The following is a 19,766-nucleotide window of genomic DNA, read 5'->3' as shown; positions in this document are numbered from 1 at the left end:
AAGAGGAAACGTACTTACTTACATTTGTAATTACATTTTTAAATAATTATTATGATTACCTGCTCTTCAAAGTGAATACGTAACTATGATGGGAACTTTATTACCTACTTGGCATGATGTATATGTAGATGAACGTAATCGATTTGATGGATTTAGGTTCAGAGGTTTTCAAAAAAATACTTTAAAAAATTAGTTAATTGATTTTGACGGAAATTGGAATATAACTTAAGGCCTAAGAAGGATACCGTGTCGCGGTGATAATAATAGATGAGACTATATGAGAGTCACTTTGACGAAAAACAGACTGAAACGCCCGCAATAGAGATAGAGTACTTACCTATCGTCTACCGATGGTACAAAATATTATCCTTTTTTGTATCATCGTATTAACTCGGATACCTACTATTGAAGATACTCAAATATGTTGTCTTCGTTTTACAAGTGCGTTAGTGTGTAACATAGCAAATTGTATGCTCATCAGATGACATTTAGCTCTGTTAGTTTAGAATTTACCTCTAGTTATGAGTACTTTAAAATTGTAAATAGTTTGTACATAATAAAATACTCATAACTTGAATGAAAATTAAAATATGATAAAAAGTCTATGAGATTGATTAGATAATAATCCTTTTAATTTTATAAGAGTATAATAAAACTTTACTATGTTACGCACTAAGTCTAACTACACGTGCTGACGTGCTGGAATATTGTAAATTGTAATACGATAGTAGGTATACTATCTAGAGATCTATCCTCCAATGAACAAAAATGCAGTACAAAAATATCTTTTATTTAATAAAACAAAACAACATAATAAAAGAAATTATTTCTTACATGTAAAATCGTACAAAACAAAAATAAAGAGTTCAATATTATTCCTAAATAATATCATGATTCAAATTACACGTTGTATGATGGCATTGTCATTTGTCATACCTACACAAAAACCACGGTCTGTGTGATGTCGTCTTATGGTTTATTGACGTTTATTGACGTTCAACCATATACCGCCTTTCGGGCATGATAAGAATGACGCCGGTTCGAACTCGATGCGTGTACAGGATTTGTCGCTCAGAGTCACCAAATAGCTGTGCAGGAACTGGGCCAACGCCAGTTTCATTTCTAACATGGCAAAACGCATACCTGTCAAAAAAAACAACATAAATACACAACTTACCGGCTGTCTAATTTTTTGGTACAGGCAAATTGTTTTATAAATCCATAATATATTTATTCACTATAATCGATGATATAAATATTTAGGCAATATTTTTTATATTTATTTATAGACAGTTTTAGTTTTTTTTTTTTCAGTTTCCCTTGATAAATTGCCAAACTCACGAAAATGAGTATTGACTAAAATTAAGTAAGTTGTTTTGCATTATTTTGTAGTTTATCATAATATTATTAAATGTAACATATCGGACTTGAAAATTGAATATAATATTCCTCATAAAGATCTTTGTTAATCAATTTGGGTATGTATTAATAAATACCATTAATTATAAAAAAAATCGGTAAAATAACGTTTTACGTAAAATCAACTAATCTATAAATCAAAATTTGCTGGTTAATTTGTTTTGAAAAACATACCTATACATATTCTAGGGCCATCGCCAAACGGCAAATAAACTCCGGCTGGTCTCCCATTGTCGCCACCGCCGCCGTCGCCGTCTTTAGCGAATCGGTCTGGATCAAACGTGTCTGGTTCTGGATAGTACTGTGGGTCGTGATGTATCGCGTACACTGGTATCAAAACGGCCGTGCCCACGTCCAGGTCCAAGTTTGTGCCGGGAACTTTGAATTGTTTGGTGCACACCCGGGATAAAGCCTGTACTGGTGGATATTTTCTCATCGTTTCTACGGTACGTAATAGTTAGGTTCCGGGGGACCATATTATGTATTGCGAGGCGTTGATGTAATGTTTGCAATGAATTCACCGAAAAATCAACAAAAAAACACTCGGAAAATTACACAAATATCGACGATTTATGTTCGTTATAATAATATTATTATTATTGACGCATATATTGTGCTTTATAAGAGAACGATGTATGGTGTTTATTTGTTGCTGGACTTATAGAGTCAGACTTACTAGAATTTAGAGAGTACATTATCCGGGTTGTGGCGTAGGTATATAATTAAAAATTCAGGGGGTTGCCCTAACAACTATAACCCCTAACAGCCGAGCCAATACACCTATGCATTTGGGTAAGCAACATATAAAAATCTGAATAACTTGTGTAGAATAGTCCACATTTTAACCAGGAAAGTAGATTATAAATTTGTTGTCTGAATATAGAATCCAGGGTTAGTTTTAAATTATAATAAAACCAATTTGTCATGACTCATGAATAATACAATTTAATGGATTGTCCCCTTTTCTGAATGTAATAAATACATTAATTTATTCAATTACGTAAAGTCATAGGTGAGTTTATATAAATAAATTATTCCCAATATTGGAAATATTATAATGCTTGATGGCATAAAGGGATGGCAAATCCATGGCACGCAAAAAATTTAAATATTTTTATTACATATATATTATTTTGGCTATATTATAATATATATTTTTCGTGGCTCGTTGCGTTCAAATTATTTTCCATTCCTGTTTTATGTCATAATATTATGTACCTATTATCAAAAGTGTTTTAAACGAATAAAATCCAACTGTTCGGTTTACGGGTATTATTTAGTAAAATAAAGTGATTGGATTGCTAACGCCCAGACCTGGGAGCTTTTAAAGTGATAATGCAGAAATCGGAAATCGTAAGGATCCACGTGGCGATTATATATATATACGTATTACAATATAGAAACAATAAATATATAATATTAATATAATATAACATATATAATATTATGATGATTATCATTGTAGTTGTAGTGTAATATTATACGTGGGAGATATGGGTATCATACTGTCGTATCACCCCTATAATTCTTTCCTATATAACTATAACACACATCTCCATTAGTGTATTAAACATTAGTACAACACAGTGAAACTTCTTCGAATAACTGATAGGTACCTCTGAATTTTCGAGGGGCGTTTTTTTTTTTTATGAACATACTAAAAATTAACTTTCTACAACCTAAGCCCTCTGAATTTTAAGATTTTATAGTATTTATAATTTCAAATACTGATATATAGTGTCCAGTATTTAGAGGTTTCACTGTATTGTCTATATTATACTCTGATCCGTATAAAAGTAATCTAAAATGATAAATAGTTGTCACATGATTTGGTTCAGAGTTTCAGACCATAATTATTAGTTAAAGAGATTTTCATAAAACTGCAATAATTATATTGAGGGCACTTAAATCCTAAACGCACACATACAAAAAATATTTTGGGTGATATTTATCACCCCCTCCCCATACACACTCGAACAAATATATTATAATCATATTACACCACTGACTGATTACTCACGCGTACTGGTGAAATAAGCAGCCTAAGTATTATGCCCGATTGTGGTTTACTGCTTATACTACGTATTTATAACTATAAGTATTGCATTACATATTTGCATATTACAACTTAGGTATATTAGTATGAAACGCGTGTACGATTTGTGAAAAACGACGGTCAAGCGCAATGTGATTACTTGCCTTTCAGACATTGTTCTAAGTAGTTCATTGACGAGATTGCTTCATAAGAGAACGGCAGCCCATACCTATTGGCTGTTTCGTTGATTTCGTCGTACACCCTGTTTTGAATGTCTTGATTGACAGCCATCTCATGCAAGCAAAAACTCAGTGTTGTGGACGAGGTCTCAAAGCCGGCCAAGAAGAACACGAACACCTTTGAAATCCAAGTTTGAGTAAGTATTTGTATGATATTATCATTGCATTATAATAGACGATGATTTAGTTGTATCATAGGGAATTGTTTGAATTTTGCATTTAAAAAAAATTGGTAATCAAATTCGCATAATCTACCATAATCTATGTTCGATAATGTTTTAAAAATATGTTCATATTTATCATGAATATTACATATTTTGTAATATAAGAAATAATACACAAACGTGAGTTGATAATTATTATTAACCTAAATAGATTAAACAGGACAATTTGTGTAAGAATATTGTATTTATCAAATTTCAACTATTAATAGTAATTAATTTGTGTGGATAATGATATGAGGAGGCATATATAAAAAAAAAGTTACAGTTGTTTACAAAAAACTATAAAAAAAAGGTGGACAGGAAGTGGGTGACTACCAGCGTATCGCTATGTATATTAAGTTTAGAGTGGGTCACTATTCCTCTACGGATGTGTTCAATTTGAGTTCAAAATTATAAAATAATTGTATACGAAAAACGATTTTGAATGTAGACGATTTGTCAACCTATATAACTAAATATATTTAATGATATTATTGCTTTTAAAGTATTTTATCTTACTATTGGTAATACAATAAGATTGAATAACTTTTGCTGAAAACTTTGCATATGAAAACACCATTGTGTGCATAAAACATAATTATACATTTTAAAGTTTCAACAACCCAATAATAATATTATTTTTAAATTGCAACAAAAATAACTAAAATAAATTGTTAATTGTTATTATCCGTTTTAATATGCATAATTTCGTCTATATTTGAAATTTAAATGCTTATACAAAAATAATACGTATCTTTGATATTTTTGAACTGCTTTAATGGTTAGCTTAAACTTATCACAACTTATGACTTTATGAGGAACCTTATTGTGATCTGTGGACCTTGTATATTATGAATAGGTTTTATGTATTTACTTGAGCGGCGATCAACTCCTCAGTCAGTTCAATGGAATTAACCGCGTTTTCTTGAAGGTGATTTTGGCTTTTAATCTCAAGCAACAGCTGTATGAAGTCGTTCCGACGCACTGGGTTGGTGTTCCGGAAGTCGATTGTCTGCTTTACAATGCCCATGAAGAACTGTTGCACTTCGGCCGGGAACGTACGCAATTTCAACGCCTTGAAAATTTTTGGGAAGAACACTCGGATCATTTTAGCCAACGCTAAAGACGTGGAAGAATTGAGCACCGCACATCCCATTCGTCTGAATTCGGATTGCGAGTCTTTCAGTGAATTGCATTCCAGTCCGAACGCACACGTGCCAATCACGTCTGTAGTGAATTTGGCTGTTAGGTCACGAATTTCGAATTCCGTCTTTCCAGACTCGATGGTTGCCTGCATATGAACAATAAAACATTAAACGGAGCTTATTAAATAATTTTGGAATTTGCTATTTGGTGTTATATACCAGGCGATTCTTTTAACATTGAACACTCATTATTTCAAAAATGATTAATGTTTTTTAAAATATTATTTTATATAGTTTCAAGTAGTTAAAAAACCAACGTTTTTATTAAAAAATGATATTTTAAAATATTTTTTATCCTTATCATTTTTTAAGTTTTTTACTTTTTTGAATGACAACATATAGAGTTTTAATTTCATATTCCAAAGCAGAATATTTTTCTAAGTATTTTGATTCATAAAAATCGAATTTAAGACGAGCAGTTTATGAGTTATAAGTATTTAAAGTTTAGACCAGCGGAGTAGTGGACAAACATTTTGCGGGGTAACCCCGCGTACCACTCCACTCTGCCAATCTAAACTTTAAATGCTTATAACTCATAAACTACTCGTCCTAAATTCGATTTTTATGAATCAAAATACTAAGAAAAATATTCTGCTTTGTAATATGAAATTAAAACTCTATGTTGTCATTCAAATAAGTAAAAAACTTAAAAAATTATAAGGATAAAAAATATTTAAAAATATAATTTTTTAATAAAAACGTTGGTTTTTAACAACTTGAAACTATGTGAAAAAATATTTTGAAAAAAGTAAATACTTTTTTAAATAATGAGTGTTCAATGATAAAAGAATCACCCTGTATAGAGAGATTGGAATACGCATCATATAATGATTTAATTGATTTATTAGGTATATAATGTAAGTGCCAGGAGGTGGTGTTGTTCCTGTGATGAACTTCAGTATTTTTTTAGGTATACGTATACTTATACTATTTTTATCAGTTTACATAAAATACTAATAATGTATACAATTACTATAGGATACTACGGGTACATAAAATATCGTTATAATAATTCAATTATTAGCGGATTTCTTTTTTGAAAAAAATGACTGTGGTTTAAAAAAAAAAATAATACCTATTGAATATAAGATCTACACTTCTACCACCACTACTTACATCCATGTACTCAATAAGTTGCACCCCGCAGCCTTGTAACAGTCCTAACATATTTTTGATTTTACCAGAGCTGAACGTGGGCGTGAGCTTTTGTCGGAGAATCTTCCACGTATCACCCTCTAAATTGACTAAATGTTTGGTCAACGGTTCCCTGTGACCGTCATACAAGAATCCTCTGTCCGTGAAATGTGCGAAGCTCTTCACCAGAAACAACCGAATAACTTCTGGATCGCGGAGTAGCAGCGTCGGCGTCTGTAACTGGTACATGCCCACAAACTTTTCACGAGGATAATCACTGTAACATATCACCGCAATATTCTTGATCAATGACCATTATAGCCTATAGGTTGTAGACAGGTATGTATCATATTGTATCGTTATAGCCTTATAGGTATTATGTAGTATAATATCGTATAACTCATAACTGTTAACTTTTAAGTAATATTCTAATATGGTATGGTATTTAATATTTGTATAGGTTTCCTATGACTTACCGCACGTGTTCATACCGGTCACATAAGACTTTATTTTTACCATATTTGTTTGAAATTATAACTGGATGGAAGATAAACATTTGTTTATGATTATGATGGAATTGTATGGTATGACCTATAATGGCTAACATTTTATTTCGTATATAACTAAGCTAAAAAGTAAAAAATATAATTTTCATGTAACTTAAACGTTTGAGGTAGAAAACAAAATATTAAGTTATTAATTTCTAGTAAGAATATCTATATTAGGTACGCTAATAATGTTGGATTGTCCGTATAAAAGTCATCGGCAGATTCAAATACTGAAAGTATTCTGCAGTTTTCAGTTTATGTATAAAATCATCATTATTAAATAATAATATATAGAATCTGCAGTTATCTGCCATACTTATCATTAGCCTTAAATAAGTATTTCCTTGGGTGACAGAACCGAACGTCATACTTGTGTTACAACGGTTGTGCCTTGTGCACAGTAAGCCGTGCATTATACAATAATTTACATACTTGTAAATATTTTTCAAGCATTCGCCCTGGGTCATCTTTAGCATCACATGGTCTTTGATATTGCCGAATAGTGGTACGGGTGTGGCAAACGTCACCGACTTCGTATTCCAATACTTGTACGTGGATGTCGTATACTTGTACAAGAATAGTACCACTGCCGTACAACATACCACGATTATGATGGCTGCTGGGAACATTATCCTCTATATTGGTGATTCGTGCTTTTGATTCTAAAATTAAAGCATACAAATAATGTCGTATATTATGTATAATAGTTGATAAAGTATATTTCATAATACTATCAAGTACTAATTATAATTGATGCAGACATCGTATTTCACATCTAGAGCAAATAGTTAAATTCACGGTTTTGAGATATTTACATTTAAAATATGATATAAGTTTGCTAGTAATTTTACTCGGTCATTAAAAATATATACAATTATAAGTAATAGTGCACTACGTGAAATTTTCGTATTTGCATCGATCTAGTTGACATTTTTTTAAAGTTTTGTAAGCTTTTATCGTTATTACTGCAAATTGAAAGGAGTTGATGATTTAAATATTCATACAATATTAATATGTCCCTATAATATTAAATAATGAAATCAATACATAATATATATTGTAATATTGAATTAAAATATTGTACATCGTCTAATGACTCTAATATGTTCCAAACATATTTTTTGAAAGAAAATGACCTCAATGAAACATGAAAATATATATTATAATGCCTATCATAACTGTTAGACGCCTCATTTTTTCATAAATATTAAATACTAGTATTTATAATCAACGATAATATCAATATGCTTGATAATATATCAATAGTAGATTCTACGAGTTTTTATGAGCATCTGAATTTCAGACTTTCTACTATTATATGTTATGCGAGGAATTTTGTACTATAATCTTAAATCTATATAATATATAAATAACATTTTTTTAAATAAATTTCTAATTCAAAATAAGTTGGAAATGTTCGTGATTTTGACGAATTTGAGATTTTTTTTTAAAATTTTTTTTAAATTTTTAAAATTTTAGATGTTTTAAATAATAATTTAAAAATTAATAATAATAACTTCAGATGCTCATATAAATTATTGCGGGTTTACGCTCAACTTTTTTAAATTCTATTATAACAACAACTTACGAGAAAAACCTTGTACAAAATTTAAGTACTTACGTTGACTGGGTGAAAATTTTAATTTTCTTATTCCTATAAATAACTCAACAATATTTTGATTTATTGTGATCGTGTAAACATAAACACAAAAAACATACATTGTAAAATCAATACATTCATCGGAAGTATTGATGCGGTTCACTCAGTATCTAAATTAAACTATTATATAGCTACCTGAATATAATTACGACTCATATTGTTTGTGAGTATATTTTTATTTATAAGACTTTTGAAAATTATATTTATGTAAAATATTAATGTTATATCAATTGCAGTAATTATTATTATTATTATTATTGTTTATTAAACGCCGAAACGGCAATTTTACATAGTATATTACAAATATGGTATACGTAAGTACAGTATAAGGTAGAATACATAAATAATTTAGATAAAAGTATAAATAACTCAGAGTATACACTATACATGTTATAATATAGATAAATAGTATAATTATAAAGGTATAGAAGTATAATTGGTGGCCTAAGGATTATTGGTTGTTTGCAGTTCTGAGCATGTGATGTAGAATTTGGTTGTGCCCATAAAGAGGTCTTATGGGTTGGGACATGAAATTGTGATTGGTTTCTGGAAGAATGAGAAGGAACTCTGAATGGGATGGCTACAAGGAGATTAGGAACGTCCAAAGAACTATTTAGAATTGAGTTTAGAAAGTCTAAGTCTGTTGGGATGTTCAAAACTTGCCTTATGTTGGAATAATCATGATTTTCGTGATAAATTTTCATTTTGAAGGCAATAAAGTTAAGAAATTTATTTTGGGCGGGTACAAGACGTATCTGGTCTTTGACTAAATACGGTTGCCAGACTACAGATCCAAATTCTATAAAAGAACAGACAAGGGTATAGTATAAAGAACATGGCATCCAACTGATTTAAATAATTTAGTATTACGTATGATGAACCCGAGGACTTTAAGTCCTCTATTAATTATTGCATTTATGTGAGTGTTAAAACATAGATCAGGCGAGTAAATTAGGACCATTATGATTATGATTATTTTTAATGATAATCAGTTAAAATAATTTGGAAAATAAAACAACTTAAAAAAAAAATGTTGATATGAGTAATATTAAGAAACTACAAAACTAATAAAAATCATTAAGAATTTAAATTTATAATAAAAACAAACAAAAATTTTTTTTGATGTGAAACATCTAATGTAGATGTGGAGACGATAGGATAAACAGCCTTAATATTAAACTATAGATAGTTTGTATTTTGTTTAAAATTATACTTCTGATGATTTATGTACATGTAGGAGTTATACAGTTTAACATTTAAAGAATATAATTTCTGAATTTCTGTTAGGTATTCGTTAAAAATGGTTTCTAAACGTAAAATATTCAAAATAGATAGGTATTTGATAGTTAAGAATTAAGATAACATAATTAAAATTAAAGGAAATCCACTGATCGCTATCCCACTTCAACGTTCCAAATGCGTATTTTTATATTTTGTATACAAACAGAAACATTCTAAAATTGATCGCATTAATTAGGTCTGATTTACAGTTAAATGTACTGTATTCTGTATGGTATGGTATACACGTTTTTTACGAAGCGTGTGAAGAATTTTTTATTCCTTTATAGATCCTATAGATGAAAAATATATTTAACGATGTATATGTGCCTAATGTTATTACAAACGAACACGCACAACTATATATTATAATATAAAAGGGGTCAAAACGAAAACTAACCTTAGATTTTTAATACTTCCTTGCTTTATTTTATGTGATTTCTCACAGTTTTATAGAGTAAATCTGATATTGAGTTATTACTTTTTCAGATAAAATAGATATTAGTGCGGAGTATCATATAGACCTCACCTTAGGGTTAGAATTTGAAGAATATATTTTATGCTTTATGGATGTTATTTCAATAATTACCAAGTAGTTTTCCAGAAAATAGTGAACGACTTCAACAATTTGGCTAAACATTTTGTCAAAGAAAATAAATATGTAATTCAATAACCATTTAACTCATAATGTTCGTCAATTTTAAACCAACATATTTAAAAATTTACGAAGTTATAATTTTTAGCATTAAAGATCGGATGAAATATACGGATAACGATAGTATCTACAGGTTAAGACGTTTTTAATCAACCATTCTTTTTCATATAGTTCTTAATGCTTAATAACGAATAACAAATTAAGAATTTTATGATTAAAAAAATACTTTTTAAAATTTATTTTTATTTTAACATTTAGGTTTTAAGAATTTATGTGTTTAGATATGATTAATTCTGATGCACGTGTAATCATGCTACAAACAATTTTTTTTTTAAAATAAGATCTAAGAAATATTAATTCATAATTTATTTTTATTTTCGTTTATAATTTAATTAGGTACGTATAAGTATAACGTATTATGTATAAAATATTGATGAAAACAATAATCAATATACACATTCGTTAATCCTAATTAATTCATACCAATCAGGCATTCATACGAATAGAAAATTATAACAATAAACAAAACTATTGATATTTTTAATACAGCGTTTCACTGAGTAAGTAGGTATTCTATTAATACTTATTATTTTGTATTCAATTTTGAATAATTTCAATGGATACAACTGTGCTGGATAATTTGCAATTGTTCCCATTTTAGTTAATTTATCATGGATTACAAACATACCTATACTTACAGTATAATCTGTTAATATATATTATATTAAACTAAAACAAACTCTCCATAGAATATTTATTGTCGCTTTCTAATTAAAAATCTAATACAAAAGCGGCTTGTATTCAGGTGAATGGGTTATTGTCATTTAGAAATGAGACGAACGTTCAACATAGCTTAGTCTGTATAATTTATTACTGAATACCAATGTATTTTTTTTATAATATTGAAATCAAATGGAATTATTACACAGTACAATTTTCTATTTTAGCCGTAATCTAACGGGGCGGCCTTGAGCTGGATAAATTTGAAGTTTATATACACCATAACAGTATTTCACCACTAAAATTTAATGCATTATAATATTATTTATTAAATTATAATATTAGAAAAAAACTACGTGTAATTATTATATATAATTCTGTTTGTTTTGGCCGAGAACGTACATTAATAGTACATGCGCTCGGTACCGCAATACTCCTTTACGCTGCACTCACACACCGACCGACCTGTGTACGTGTGTATATCTGTATAGCGACTCAAAGGAAGTGGACAGGATCGCCGAGCAAAACCAGAGAGTGCTAGTGTGTGGTGGTGTGTGTAGATGTGTATATTTGTGGGTGTGTAAGCTTAAAACTAATGACGGATATAGGTGATAACTCAAAAATGGTAACAAAGGTTGTATGGTAAAAATGAGTTGCTGTATTGTACACAATTTTAATAATTCACAAATAATATAAAAATATATTAATATGGCCCTCTTGGCCCAACCGAATAATATGTAATCTACGGCCCTACTGGCCCAACAGGTAAAAATATAATATAATGCTGCTATGTGAGCTGATATAATTGACAAATATAAAATATATATACGTAGCTCTCCTGGCCCAACAAGATATAATATAAATATAGAGCCGCTATTAGAGCGGTATACAGTATAACAATATATGGTCCTCCTGGCCCAACAGATAAAGATATATATATATATAGGGTGATGCTATATGAACCCCTATACCAATAAATATAAATATACAATATGATAATAATAATACAAAAAATAACTCACATATTTTGGCGGTGCTCGGCTGGCCAGCTGCTACCTATGCCTAAAATAAATAATAGTTGACACACACACTATAAAATAACAAAAGAGTGGCGATTAGTGCACACAAGAAAATACAAATTCTTGGCTATTTGAGCCGTAACAAATATAATACGTTAAAATGACGATTCGCGCCCGCAATACTAAAAATTACAATATTATATGTGACGATTTGCGCCGAACAAATAATAAATTTGGCGATTAGCGCCGCACTACTAATATAAAATATTTATGGCGATTCGCGCCCGCAAAACAATATAATATAAATTAAAAAATTATATTATTATAAAAATACGGCGATTAGCGCACGTTCGCGACTAGGTACTGTTTGCGTTTCGTGTTACACACTGGAATAGACTGGTTGACTGGGCTGCCGTGTTAAATAATAATAATCGCGCAGCCGATGCGGCGGCAGCGGCGGTTATCTACATATTATTTAATAATTCACAATGCAATTAACAAGAATAAAACAATACAAAAATAACTACTAGGTATGTGCTCTGTGTGTGTGTGTGTGTGCAGTCGGTGTCTAATAATCTTCGGCTCCAACACTGTTCTAAAAAACCAATTAATGAATTGCGTTTATTTTAGACTACTATGACGATTGCGAATATTTTACATTTATGTAATTTAATAAGAATTCAAATAGTAAAACCTTGGCCCAAAAACGTCAATATAGATGGTAAGGTCAAATTAAATAGTAATTATGTATAATTATTTGAAACAGATGTCTATTATTACCAATACATGGTATAAAAATGAAATTCAGATGCAGGAACTTCTTCAGAAACGAAGATTTGTGACATATCTGTGTAGTAATGAGTTTTGACACTATAATGTGGAATGTCCGAATGTGGATGTTTCAACATCCTTATTAATGTTATATTAATTACAGTTGTTGGTGTGAGAACGTTAAATATTGTATCACACAAAAAGTCATTATCAATGTACCATCTATTCCAGTTCGAGAGATCTCATAATAATATTAATGTTATAATATAAGAAATTAATGGTATTTTTTTCAGTGAAGCCGGTGAGGCACAGTATTCATAATTTTTTTATATTTTAAAATATAGAATCACTTTAAAAATATAAGCAGTCATAACTATAGATAAAACAATTTTCTTAATGACAATTTATAATATTTAAAATTCTAAGATATGAAAAAAATATTTTTCTAAAAATAGTGCTGTCTAACTTATTAAATGAATATTTTTTTACTAATTCATTAGTATACATTTTGATAACTGGAGTAACTATTAGTAGATCAATACTTTTGCAAGGACCATTGATATATTACGAAAAGCTCATCTTAATTTTTAAAGTAAATTAATAAAAAAGCAATTTTTTGGTACTGGATATAATATTTACTTTTTATTTGTTCATTTGATATTATTTCTCAACAAGATATAGCTACTTACTATTATATACTTATATCGCTATTAGTATTTAGTAATAAGGTAGGTTCAACAATTTGTTGCCAATAACAAATCTTTTAACATACCTATTGTACAATATTATATTATTTTATAAATATTTTATCATATAATATTAGGTAGGTACTAATAAAAGTATACTAACTCAATACCGTAGAATGTTGTAGATATAATTTGAGTTATAAATAGCATTAATATAAATATTTTTAAATTTCATCGCGTTTGAAAATAATGCTAAATATGTGGTGACGAATATATAATATTGTAAATCCTAAGTTTTTGAATAACAACAATATAACTAGAATCATAACTGTACGACATAAATTTTTTAACTATAAAAAACGTAAATAAAATATAAATTTTTCAAATTTTTGTGAATTTTGTAAAAATTTGAAATTGTGATGTTTTAATTTTTAAAACGAATTGTAACTTTTTATGAAAACACAAATGTAACATTTATTGAATCAATAATTCGCTTAATATTTCCTTAAACATGATTGCGTAACCCACAATTGGAGCACTTAATTTTAGTGAACCATTAAAACAATTAATCGTCCATGGAACCCGGCATTATAATATTATAAAATGTTGCCAATTTTTTTATGAATTGGAAGATTTGTCGTAAACGCGCGTTTATCTACATGGCCGCCCTAAATTACCCAGTATCGTTTATAATTTAATACCCCTATTATTTATACATATGAGGCTACAATAAATTGCTAAGTCTTACAATATTCTAGCAGACAGCAGTGTAACATTTGTCCATTCAATTATTTTCGTTATTATATTGATATACACGGTGAGTTATGTATAAACGTGCATTTGCTTGTATCCATCAATGAAAACAGGTTTTTATTTTTACGATGGTAAAATATTGTGGCATAAAAAACGAGTCGAGCACCCGTTTTTGTAATATTATATTATCATTGTTATACAGCGCGAACTTCTGACACGGCGCCGCGTGTGATGACGAAAACTAATGTTTCATGTATAATGATAGACTCTAGTGACTCTACCCACCTGTTAAAATTGTTGAATGCCATACTTAATAATTATCCGAAGTGTAATTTGTTTGTATATATGTATATGTCATATTATATTAAATCGGGTCAATAATCAGTTGTGTGTTGTTAACAGGTACCTATACTAACTATAGTTATCGAGTTTACTACTGTACAATGCTATGCTATAATATTTATACTACTTTTCATTATTTAAATTGCTGAACATCTCACTTATATATTGTGTAAAATTTTCGAATTTTTATCAACTCATTTGATTAAATTAATCTCATTATTTAGTTATATCTACATTCTATTGTTCGAAATCATTGTATTCGAATTGTTATTTTCATTGCGTAATCAACTCGCATCCATTCTGCACAAAGAATATGGCTTGAACCATCGATATTATTGCTTAAATATCGTTCTCAATGATTTGACTAACTAATTGAGAGAATGAATAAGTATTCATTTTTTTTTTTGTAATGGATCTTGATTACACTAAAAACTCAACTTTAGATTTACTGAAATATAATGGAAATCTTTATAGTAGATAACTTTTGGTCATAACATACAATATACAAAAGACGACTGAATCGACTGATGTATACATAATCACAACTTATAATCTTTCACTAACGAGCATTTTATACTCACTGTATTACAGTATACACAAATAACTAAGAAATGACAACTGACAAGTATATATTTTAATGCCTCGTTTTTCTATATTCATCTGAATAATTTTGGGATTTGTTTAATCATTTTTAGACTCGTAAAATATAATTCGCATTCAAATATATGTATAATGTCTGGTATATGCTGATAAGTAATATATTGGGTGATTCACCAAATATCCTTCTCCATTTTCCCCTTTAATAATGAATTTATTCAAATTTTGATTTTTGGAATTATTAAATTATGTACTCAAATACGATTAATTCGATATATTGAATTTTTTTACATAACCTACTTAAAGGGAGTATCCCGCGGTAATATAAACTTCTGTTTTTCAAATGAGACACCCCCCCCCCCCCCCCCCCCCCCCATCACCTTTTTTACTATAAATTAGTTTGTGGATATTTTATTTGAAAATGCTGATGTACATAGTTCAAAATTCAGATGAGTAGTTTCGTAGTTATTAAAATGTTTGTACTAATGATAATAGTCCTAACAAATGGTTTCACAAAAATATAAAATATATTTAATATTGGAACTAGCATTATTATACTTTGGACATTTTTACAAATTATTAATGTTGATAGATTAACATTAATGACTAAGATTTTCAAAACACCATAGTCTTTATATATATATTGTAAAACAATTTGAATTCATTATAATGAACGCATTCTTCATTAGAACACAAAGTTAAATAACTCAAAATCTACTCGAACAAATTTTGATTTTAATAAGTCAAATTTTTTAGAAATAGTATAAGTAGTTCAAGAATTTGAAAATATGGACTTAAAGCATATTTAAAAAATCTAAAGATCAATTTTTAAATAATTGCATTATTGAAAAAGAAAAAGGGAGTGGAGTATGTTCGATGAATCACCATGTATATAGCTTAATAATATTATAATTGAAATTAATAATTTTTAAGTTAAACCTAAGAATGTATTTATATATTTATATTTCTTAATTATGAGTTGTTTGTTATTTAAGTACGAGTAACGATATTAGACTGGTTACTGGCACATTGCATACATTGAGTTGGTAAATATTTATATGTTGTATATATTATGTAATATGTATGTATAATTACAGTATGGTTATTCTTATAAATTTTTACAGTTCGGGAACTTGTTAAAGTGTTATAACTGTTATAATTGATTGGAAATTTAATAGAAAAAGGATTTTTTTTGTGAAATCTCGAAATATTAGGTACTATTTAGTATTATATTGATAAAAATATGTAATATACCTGCTATTTAACATTCGTTGCGTTGAGTAGTAACTAAATGTAAGTTTCTCATTAGTCATTATGCTCCGAAAACAAATATGAAGTTCATAGTTTGAATGAAATTAGGTAGGTACATATTTAAAATAAGGATATCGACGTTAGCATATTATAAAATCATTATGTTAGTAATTTTTTAATGTTTTTTATTAAGAACATATGAACATCCGTATAGACACTATGGCCGTTGGACGTAAAATTGCGTCACATAATGTAGATAATATTAAGATATATAGATGATTGCAAAATAATTAATATTAGTAAATAAATTTTGGTCAGGTCTTTCTGTTCCACATTGTATACATTAATATTTCATTGAATTCAAATTTAATACTATCCATTACCCATTTGATACAATATAAAGTAGAGAGGTATTTATACTTGCTTACTTCGTTTTTTTAAAAACATTTTTTAGTTGAATAAATAGTGCTCTTCCATTTTAATTTGATTCAAACACCATAGAAACTTCTATAGAACAAAACATCATAAACAACTACACTGTACAACAATTACTAACAACAGTAACAACTCACGTCTTACATTTGATTATATAATCATGAAATAATATCTCAAACTATAAGTATAACTGTATAACTTAACAATATCTTTAAAATTAAAACCTTTTTACCAATCGTTTTTAATGATTCTAAAATTATTTTTATTAGCCGATTACTGATTAGTCATATTAATCGTGTACCTTAAATAAATTTTATTTGGCAATAATTTACAGTATGATAAAAAAGTTTGATATAAGTAACTGTTTTTAAAATTTTGAAATACAAAAATGAACCGCAACATTATAATAGGTATATTTTATTATTTTATTTATTAGTTATTATAGTTCTGTAGGTATTTCATTACTGACTACCGTATACAAAGACATAACCAACTACTAGTCAATACGAACAAATTGACAAGGAACGTATGATCCTTTTATAATTAGTATTTTATTAATTATAATTTGAGTGATAGCTCAAAGCATACTTTATTTTTAATTTATATAACGCATGTATTTAATTAGTAAGAATTAATTTCACTATACATTTTATTTTGTAACTTAACTCATTTATCATTTGAAAATGACTTAAAGAACGATGATTTTATTGTAACGGTAATATTTGTTTCACATTATATTAAATTTAATCGATCGGAAGTATACTACCTATGTGTTTTTTGTGTTGGAGTTTGAGCCGTGATATGTGTTAGCTGTCGTCTTTGGATTTTGCCGTCGATCACTACAGAAGTGCGTCACAGAACAAATAAGTTTGAAACTCGACAATAATTAAAATCAAAAAATCAAAAAATATTTAAATATCTACCAGAAAATTATTATTATCATAAACGTGGTTCGTTTTTAATACGGAGGTAAAACAACCATGAGCTCACATATTATACACCGTGGGCACTGGGCATGCACTTGTCTTAATGGTACAGAACATGAGCGGTTGTCGTGCGGTCGGACGGGATTCGACTATAAAAAAAAAAAAACATACGTAGGTAAAGGTATATACTATTATAATATTATCGGCTGCTGATGTTTGCGCGACGTGCGGCGCCGGTCGTCGGACAACTGTGCACCGTATAAAGAACATTCAAACGAAGACGACAGTTAGCGATAAAATATCAATATAGTAACGTACCTACTTATAATCATGCGAGAGCTGTGATTGGAACCGGCTAGTGACGAAAATCAGGTCGAGGTGAATATACCAACATATAAATATATAATATTATGTACAATACATATAATAACACCGTAATATGTATATACGATACGAAATGTTGCATCTATCATTGGATCCTTGGACGTCCTTCACCCCGGTGGTGCTGTACTAGGTATATAGTATATATTATATAAAATATGGTATAGTAATAATTATTGTGATAAAGCATTAGAGATTGATCTTGCGATGCCGCGGCAGGTATCCGAAGTATGCCATATCAGACCACTTCAGCAGCCTGTTGACTGTTGTTGAATGTTATTTTTTAATTTTTTAATTTTTATTCTGACAAACCACAAGTGACAAGTCAAACGAGTCCGATTTTCTTTTGTTTAAAAATTGTTCCATGTGTGGCGGTAAAATAAAATAAAACAATGCTTCGAAACCGGTCCTATTCGATCGTATAGTGATGGAGAGTTCAATGCATTATTACTATCATAATAATATCCAACGACGTGTGTTCTATGTAAGTGCTATTGTACTAGTTAGTAGGTGCCAGTTAAAATTAAATCACACACTCACCCTAATTAGACAACGCCTTTGAACTTGGACAACGATTTATAATGCTTGCAGGAAGTAGATACATATACTATACCTATAGCCATGACTAAATAGATCTATTTAGTAATGTCTATCAGCCTATCATATTATAAACTATAGGCTTTTTTATTTTTTCTTAAATATTTTCGTCATTAATGCGTAGCAGAAAAAAAACTTAAACGAGATCATCATTCTTATTTTTCGTATATCAAAGAGAAACATATTATAGAGAGATACCAGGATGTTATGAAAATAAAAATCTAATATGTACATATGTTTTCTAAATTTACAAATTTGTCAAAACACTAATCATATATAAATACATTTCAGTAAGCTATAAAACGCTAGAAGGCATTAACAATTTACTTACAATCGCATAAATATAAACGTATGCCACATACTCGTATAAAATATTATGTAGTAACTAGTAAGTACAACAATGGTTTATAAACAAATTAAAAAGGTTTAAAATTTGTTATAAGATATTTATTAACAATTATTTAATATCAAAATTGGAATTGAAGGTTTATTATTAAGTACTATAATATTAAGAAAAACAATTTTCTATACATTAATTAGTGAATGATTAACTTTAAATTATTTCTAGGGATCAACTTGGTACAAGTCTTAAAAATTAATACTTTTGAATCATACAAACACTTGTAAATGAAAGTTAATTATTAGGTACATAATATTTCAGTTGTATTGATACACGAGTAAGTTAGGTAAGTACCTAGGTAAAGTAAGGTAGGTATTTTAAGACATTTCATTACCTAATTATTATTTATTTATTATTATGTTTAAATTATTTATTAATATGTAGGTATCTATAAAACATATTTTACCTATAGCGATCTTAATAGGTTTTAGATGTTAAGATTTCGCATTGCGTCAAAAAGACGTGTTAACCAAATTCATATTTGTGTAATAATTGTGACCTAACGGTTCCTA

General features: G+C 28.7%; 1 protein-coding gene across 3 annotated transcripts; it reads right to left on the bottom strand.

The window, feature by feature from the left end:
* Positions 1-769: 769 nt before the first annotated feature.
* Positions 770-18,150, bottom strand: LOC107163639 (putative cytochrome P450 6a14). 3 transcript variants are annotated; one of them, XM_015511143.2, is made up of 8 exons: positions 17,874-18,150; positions 17,717-17,789; positions 7,216-7,445; positions 6,218-6,512; positions 4,771-5,187; positions 3,619-3,811; positions 1,594-1,860; positions 770-1,143 (listed from the first exon to the last, which is right to left on the bottom strand). In XM_015511143.2, the coding sequence occupies exons 3-8, from the start codon at positions 7,410-7,412 to the stop codon at positions 977-979; spliced, it is 1,536 nt and encodes a 511-aa protein (XP_015366629.1). In that variant the 5' UTR covers positions 7,413-7,445; positions 17,717-17,789; positions 17,874-18,150; the 3' UTR covers positions 770-976. The 3 variants fall into 3 exon arrangements, with proteins under 3 accessions (XP_015366629.1, XP_015366630.1, XP_015366631.1); XM_015511144.2 differs by having other exon boundaries at positions 17,717-18,149; XM_015511145.2 differs by lacking the exons at positions 17,717-17,789; positions 17,874-18,150 and adding an exon at positions 12,119-12,494.
* Positions 18,151-19,766: the final 1,616 nt, after the last annotated feature.

This window comes from Diuraphis noxia, unplaced genomic scaffold (genome assembly GCF_037042655.1).
Source record: "Diuraphis noxia isolate RWA-SAM2 unplaced genomic scaffold, SU_Dnox_SAM2 contig0003, whole genome shotgun sequence".
Classification (NCBI taxonomy): domain Eukaryota; kingdom Metazoa; phylum Arthropoda; class Insecta; order Hemiptera; family Aphididae; genus Diuraphis; species Diuraphis noxia.
The sequence above is the reverse complement of the archived record's forward strand: the minus strand, read 5'-3'. Positions and strand labels throughout refer to the sequence as shown.